Source organism: Otolemur garnettii, unplaced genomic scaffold (assembly GCF_000181295.1).
Source record: "Otolemur garnettii isolate 467f Iridium unplaced genomic scaffold, OtoGar3 scaffold00044, whole genome shotgun sequence".
NCBI lineage: Eukaryota > Metazoa > Chordata > Mammalia > Primates > Galagidae > Otolemur > Otolemur garnettii.
Genome location: NW_003852439.1, coordinates 2,383,214 through 2,391,109, shown reverse-complemented (window position 1 = coordinate 2,391,109; position 7,896 = coordinate 2,383,214). Strand labels below are relative to the sequence as shown.

At 46.4% G+C, this 7,896-nt stretch overlaps 1 protein-coding gene across 1 annotated transcript in view; it reads left to right on the top strand.

Annotated features, from left to right (window-relative positions):
- CUNH16orf62 (chromosome unknown C16orf62 homolog) overlaps positions 1 to 7,896 on the top strand; it is a 107,422-nt gene that overhangs the window by 10,782 nt on the left and 88,744 nt on the right. Inside the window, exon 3 of the mRNA XM_023513772.1 lies at positions 665 to 749. Within this exon, the coding sequence (XP_023369540.1) occupies positions 665 to 749 (85 nt within the window). The remainder of the gene's footprint in view (positions 1 to 664; positions 750 to 7,896) is intronic.

Genomic DNA, 7,896 nt, shown 5'->3' with positions numbered 1-7,896 from the left:
AAAAAAAAAAAAAGAGTTCTGAACATGTCAGTGGCCCTTGGGCATAAGTGAGAATATAGGATTGAGCAGTTCTTGCAAAGCTGAAATGTTCTCAGCAATAAGGATTTTGTTGAGAAACTTATACTTTTTGGAGCTCATCCTACTTCCTTTTAGAGAGAAATGCAGGAGTGAGTATAAATAATTGATGTGAGTTTATGAAGCCTTGAGTATTTACTTATGGGATCATTTCATAGAAAAGCACCATAGAATCCAGCCCACCCTGAAGTAAACCAGAAGTCAGGCTGGAAAGAATTTGGAGCAAAGATGAGATCGCCTGAGAGGCCTATGATGTGAGGGGTAACATTGATGTCTCTCAGTGACTTCAAGTGCTATTCCTGTTCAGTATACAAGTAGAATTGTTCCGGATAAGACTTCATTCTGTGGCTTTCCTGGAGCCAGGTGATAAATGTCTTTCCTTAAGAGGCTCTGTGGTGAGTAGAGTCTGGCTCTGTTTATCAAGCCACCCTGGTTTCACTTACCATTATATCCTAGGACAGGGCTTGGCATATGCTAAGTACCTTAACTTGTGTATAGAAGTCATTAATTTTCCAGGCTTGGAGAGTCCTAACCAAGTCAGACCCACCACAGTAAGTTTTCTTTTTTTTTTTTCTCTCTCTTTTTCTAGTGTTCCAAGCTTCTTTCAGACACCAGCGTGATTCAGTTCTACCCAAGCAAATTTGTCCTTATCACTGACATACTTGATACATTTGGTAAGTCCCAGTCACATTCATCTTAGATCTAGGAAATGTGTTTGTTTTGTCAGGAATTGGGTGGTAGAATTACTCTAAATTAAGTTCTGTGATTTAAATAATTAGGTAATTCATGGGAAAGACAAAACTGTACCTCCCATGCCCATTAACAAAGGTGTTATTTTTGAAAGAATCATAAATTTTATTTCTTTTAATCTTCTGATGGGCGAGTAAAGTGGAGCAGGGCAAGTTGGAATGCATATGTCCTATCTGCACCAACTCCAGTACATTGCTGTCGCATGGGCATCTGAAACTGACTTGGCATCTGTTCCCAGCCTTCTCCCTCCCCTGCTGGGTTTCTGTATAAGGAAATGCACCATCATTTGCCCAAGCTGGGAATCTGAGAGTTTTTTCCCATATGCCCATGTCTAGTCACCAAGTTCTGCAGTTCAGCTTGCTAGATCTCTCCCCAGGATGTCCATTTTTCTCTGTCTTTGCTGTTAAAATCTTAATCTTAGCTGTCTTCCTTTCCTACCTGGATGATGGCTACAGCTCCCATGAGGTATTCCTGCATAATTGTGACTGCCCGTGGCCTTCCATGCTCTATGCAACAGGCAGAATGATCTTTGGGAGCCCAGTAGAAAGGTCTAGACTGACCCTCTCAAGTCCAGTAGAAATGTCTAGCTTGGAGAGGATGACCTGAAGGAGCAGAGGCCCCTGCGCTGCTTGGCAGTGGTTGGTTGAGCCAGGACATCATGACACCAGCAGTTTGCCCAAATCATGCAGCCCTCTAGGCTGCCTGTGATGTTCAGCGGCTGAAGAAGTAGGAAATAGTGTCGCCTTCTACGCGGAACACATAGGAGGTCAGAACAGAGACATCTCAACCTAGCAAGTCTTGTCTGTAACTCATGAAAAGATCTAATATGTCAGAAAATAAAATGTCAGTTGGAGAGAACTGTTCAGCTCCGCAATCCCAGTCTTGCCCAGGAGACTGTGAGTCTGAGTGTGTTAGCTAAAGTAAGTGGCAGAAAACTTCACTAGCCATGGAAAATGGGAGTATTTATGGGCTCATGCTGAAAAGTCCAGGAGTAGTTTCTGGCTTCAGGGTGTGGGATGTAGGAACTCAGAGAATATTATCAGGACCTTGTCTTTTCTAGTGCTGTGCCTTGGGTTGGCTTCCTTGTCAAGCTTCACAAGGCATCCTTAGCTTCTGGCAGCTTTACTGCTAGTGGTCCTATAGCAAGGAAAGAGCTGTTTTTTCCAAGCATTTCAAAAGCACTCTCAGGATTCACCTAAGTGACCTGGCTCAGATCACACATCATTCCCTGAGCCATTTGTAGTATCAAGGGATACAGATTATCAAGGTCTGGGTCACCTCAAAAGAAAAGAGGTGATGCTGTTAAGAGCAAAAAAAGGGAGTGGATGCTAACTGGACAAAAAGAAGAGCTGCCCCAGCTGAAAGATAGGACCTGTTGAGTTCAGATGACTTGGCAGTCGGGGGTGTATCAGCAAATAGAAGTCTATACAATCCCTGCCTTGGTGCTTGTTTCAGTGAGGAGAATTTGCAGAACAGCTAGGTATGGTAGATGGTTGTATGTTAGACAATGACTTTTACTGTAGAAAAAAGCAAACAAATAGGCTCGGCACCTGTGGCTCAAGCGGCTAAGGCACCAGCCACATACCCTGAGCTGGTGGGTTTGACTCCAGCCCAGACTCGCCAAACAACAATGACGGCTGCAACCAAAAAATAGTCAGGTGGCTGTGGCGGGTGTAGTCCCAGCTACTTGAGAGGCAGAGGCAGGAGAATCGCTTGAGCCCAGGAGTTGGAGGTTGCTGTGAGCAGTAATGCCACAGCACTCTATCACCAGGGTGGTGATAGCTTGAAGCTCTGTTTCAAAAAAAAGGGCAAACAAATAGAGCAAGATGGGGGGTGAGTGGTGAGGGTGATATAGGGGACTTGGCGGGGGATAGAGGGGATTGCAGTTTTAGGGGGGTCAGGGGAGGCCAGGCTGAGAGGTGGCGTGAGCAGGTGCTGGAAGGAGGTGAGAGAGAAGCTGTGTGGCTCTAGGAGGTGGGGGGCCAAGGAGCAGCTGGGGCAGAGATCCTCGGTGGGGCATTGGGAGCATGCCAGGCAGGTTTGGAGAGCTGGCTACAGTAGTTGGAAGGGAGACAGGCAAGGGGGAAATGGGCAGGAGCTGACGTGGCCAGAGATCACGGTGTCGTTGGGGGCCACTGGAAGGACTTGGGCTTTGACTCTGAGGGCATGAGGAGCCTCCAGAGGGTGCCTTCAAGGAAGCGGGGACATCAGTCAGGGAGAGGCCAGCACCTATTTCTGGTGTTCGTGGCAGTCCCATTTCTCCTGCTGGATTTACCCACTGGCCTGGTTTCCCTCACCTTTCTCCTGCAACTTTCTTTTGCATGAGTCAGCACCCCTGAGCTGGACTAGTTCTGGGACCCTAATGAGATCCAGTTTCTGTCTTGCAAGCCTTGCCAGACCCAGACTGTGCATATACCTTGCAAGAACTTTGGACAGTCACTGTGCCAACAGCCCCCTGCTGGCGGCACCCCAGACCCACGATGAGCCAGGCTGTAATATGTGCCTACCATCTCTGTTGCAGTCCAGAAAATAGCTGGGAGGGGCTGGGGATAATGGTGATAAGTCCTTAACAAGAAAGGTCTGTGGGCCGGATCATTCTAGGTGCATTAGAGATACCAATTCCCGTATGTGCACAATGGCCCTGTGAGGTAGGGCCTTATGTTGTCCCCATTTTATAGATGAGGAACCTGAGGCACAGGGAAGGAAAGTAGCCTGCTCTAGGTCACCAGCATAGTGAGTGGCAGAGCTGGTTGTCTGCAATCAGGCACCTCCTCTATTTCTTTTGTACATTGCTCCCTGGGGAAGTTTCTCATTTCATGAAAACTACAAATGTGTGTGCCTTTGACCCAGCAATTTCACCTTTAGGAATTTATCCCATTTGTAATAGCAAAAGGTTGTAAACAACCCACGTGGCCATCAGTGTAGGGGGCCAGTGAAATAAATAATGGTGTGTCTGTATGTTGAAGTAAACAGTGGCTTTTACTTGAGGATGAGGATGGCCCTGTGTACCCCTAGGGAAGGATCTACAAGTGGAAAAGTCAAGATGTGGAACAATATGGAGTATGTTACTTTGTGTAAGAAAGGAGAAGAATGCAGACTACATGCTCCTATTCACTTTTTCTTGTCTGCAGAGACATTAGAAGGATATCCAAGACAGTAACAACAGTAGTTATTCTCAGGGTGATCAGGGTGGAGGGGGATGGAATGGGCTGAGAGAGAACCCTCTCTCAGTCTTTTTGGAATTTTCAACTGTGGGAATATTTTCCCTACTCAGAACCAAGCATTTGCACAAAGTACTTGCTCTCAGCACTCCCCAAGCCTCATACCCTTCTCCACTTAAGAATGTTCTTCCTGGGGGTGCCATTGTTTGTGTCTTTGATGATATTCTTCAGGCTGCCTGGGTGGCTCAGGCCTGTAATCCTAGCACTCTGGGAGGCCAAGGCGGGTGGATTGCTTGAGTTTAGAAGTTCGAGACCAGCCTGAACGAGAGCAAGAGCAACCATGTCTCTAAAAATAGCTGGGCGTTATGGCGGGCACCTGTAGTCCCAGCTACTGAGGAGGCTGAGGCAAGAGGATTGCTTGAGCCCAAGAGTTTGAGGTTATTGTGAGCTGTGACACCATAGCACTCTACCCAGGGCAACAAAGTGAGACTCTGTCTCAAAATAATAATGATGCTGATGATAATGTTCCTTAGGGTTATTGAGGCAGCCTCCATGGCCTGGTGTTCATGGAAACTTTGTTATGCTATGGGAAAAATGAATTTTCACTTCTTAAAAATGGACTGAATCTCTACCTTGCTTGGTGAAGGTCTGGAGTCCTGGGGTCTGTCTTTGTGCATTGTCATGGCTCTGCTCCATAGGATGATGTGCAATGCTCCAGAAGTTCAGTGGTTGTTGACAGGTTGATAGAGGTCAGAACATCTTGCAGTGTAGGGGTATAGGACAGGGCCCCGGTGCCCAGCGAGACTGGCATGCACAACTGGGAGCATATGCGCCTGGCTCTTGTTGGGATTTCACTAGAGGCAGTGGTATAAAGGCTTTGATGCCTGCCACTCCTTCAGAGTTGTACGAACTGCAGTCTCAGTTTCTTCTCATGTAAAATGGGGTATCATAGATCATACCTGCAAGAGTTTCTGGAGAGAAGTAAGTGAGAGAATTATGTAAGAATCATATGATGATTTTGCTCTTCTAAGAGCTTGCTGGCAGGATGAGCAGAAACAACTTCAAATGACACTTGGCACATAGTCAGTACTCAGACAGCGCCAGCTGTTACCAGTGGGTTAGTTACCTATTTTCTGGTATTTGATTTATGAAAAAGTGAGTCAAGATAGGAAGTAAATCTAGGACCAAGTATTATTTCTTAAAGTAGTTGTCCGTTAACTTCGTAAGAGAAAAATAGCTATTCAACCAAAAATAATTTGCAGGCCGGCCATGGTGTCTTATGCCTGTAAACCTAGTTCTCTGGGAGGCCGAGGCAGGTACATTGCCTAAGCTTAGGAGTTCAAGACCATGCTGAGTAAGAATGAAACCCTGTCTCTTAAAAAATAGCCAGGTGTTGTGGTGGGCACCTATAGTGCCAGCTCTTTGGGAGGCTGAGGTAAGAGGATTGCTTAAGCTCAAGAGTTTGAGGTTGCCATGAGCTATGACGCTATGGCACTCTACCAAGGACAACAAACTAAAACTCTGTCTCAAATAAAATAAAAATAAAAATAGAAAAAAGTAGCTGGGCATTGTGATGGGTGCCTGTAGTCCCAGCTACTTGGGAGGCTGAGGCAAGAGGATCGCTTAAGGACAGGAGTTTGAGGTTGGTGTGAGCTATGATGCCACAATACTCTATCCAGGGGACAGAGTGAGAAAAACAGTGAAAGGCTCTTAGGATATAAGGTGAAATATACTTTTTATGGGGGTGGGGGTAGATCATCTTTATTTTTAAAGAAAGTACTTTTAGAGAGATGGCAACTTTTAATGTAGGCCACAGAGGCGCTTTGTGCTGCATCCATTCTGTGCACATAAGAGGCTGCGAAGTCGCACAGCTGCCCATCATGGCTTGCTGTGTCATAGTCAGAGGTAAAACCACGGCAGCCACAACACTGGGCTCCTGCCTGTGTCATAGGAGAGGCCTAGGAACACACGGCCCTGGCTAAGGAAAGCACATCCTGGCAGGAGGAAAGAGGCAAGTGGCTTTGAAAACTGGGGGCTTGTTCTCTAAGGCTTCCTGGGATCTTCTAAGTGGAATCGACGGTTTGGAACAGCACTTCTTATCCTTGGCTGCACACTGAAATCACCTGGGGAGTTTTAAAACACTCCCGATGTCCCAGCTACCCCCTAGACCATTTATGTCACTGCCTCTGAGGACAGACACAGACATCCACACATTCTCAAGAGCCCTAGGTACTCTGAATGTGCAGGCAGGTTCGAGAAGCACTGGTGGAGAGGGAGGGGGAAGCTTGTTGCTGTTTCTGAAGATCCTGGAGCCAAGGCAAGTGTTAGCTCAGAGGCCCACTGGCATATGCCTAAATCAGGGGTTCTCACACTTCCTTGTATATAAGAATTACTAGTGAAGTTATTCAAAGTCCATATTCCTAGTTCTCACCCTCCAAAATATTCTTTTTCTTTAGCTCTATGGGCTCCAGAAATGTGCATTTTCAACAAGTGTCTTTTATCTATTTATTTATTTATTAAGACAGAGTCTCACTCTATTGCCCTGGGTAGAGTGCTATGGCATTATCATAGCTCACAGCAGCCTTAAGCTCTTGGACTCAGGAGATTCTCTTGCTTCAGCCTCCTGAGTAGCTGGGACGACAGACACCTGCCATAATGTCTGGCTAGTTTTTTTGGTTTGACGAGGATTTCACTCCTGCTCTGTCTGGTCTCGAACTCCTGAGCTCAAGTGATCCGCCTGCCTCAGCCTCCCAGAGTGCTAGGATTATAGGTGGAAGCCACCTCTCCCAGCCTTCAATGAGTGTCTTCAGGCAATTGTAATGTAGGTCCACAGTAGGAGAGGCTCCTAGATGGTACCTCTTAGCTTGGCTGGTTTCCTTCACTTGATCCCATCATTATGTCATTGCTTGGTGATGTCATTTGAGCCCATGTTCTTTGATTAGAAATCTCCTTACATTTTCCATTTTCCTGTCTCCTTTGCCATGTAAAGATAATATATGTTGTTCTTTACTGCCTTGAGAGACAGGGTTCTGGAGGAAAAAAAACCACATAAATAGAGGGAAATACTTTTACATTGAAGGTGATTGGGGAGGATTTAGAAAATGAGTAAGAACTGTAATTTTTACCTGCTGCATATTGATAACATTTTCCAAAATATATGTACAGAATAAATAAAAATTTGGGTACTAGTTTAGGCTTCCCTACTACCCACCTGTTTTTATAGTTTTACTGGAATGCAGCTGCGACCATTTGTTTACATACTGCCTGTGGCTGCTTTTGTGCTACAGTGGCAAAGTTGAGTAGTTACAATAGAGACCAATGACCTGGAAAACCTAAAATATGTTCGTCTATCCATCCAGCAAGTCTTGCGAACCCACTGTATGCCAGGCACTGATCAGGCTGGAGCTGTTTCCATCTGGGTAGTGTATGTGCCATTTCAAGGGGCAGCTCCTAATCTGCTCTCGTTGGGTGTCACCCTGAAGGGACATGGGTACATTCTGGGCACATCTGATATGAAGAAGCAAGAAACCCAGCTTTCTTTCATGTGAATTCACCCAGTTTTTACCTATTGGTAACTAATTTTAAAAATGTTAAAGCATTTTGTGGGCTGTCGTAGTGTGTGCCTAACAAAACCGGTCGCAGACTGCGTGTTTCCACCTCTGGCCTAGCGTAGAACGTAGACCATAGTCTGTGAGTGAGGTACGGGAGGCTCCTTTGGCCCCAAGTTTCAGTTAAGACTCCAAAGGGTGGCTCGGCGCCTATAGCTCAACCGGCTAAGGCGCCAGCCACATACACCTAAGGTGGCGGGTTCGAATCCCCAGCCCAGACCCGCCAAACCACAATGACGGCTGCAACCAAAAAATAGCCGGGCGTTGTGGCGGGCGCCTGTGGTCCCAGCTACTTGGGAGGC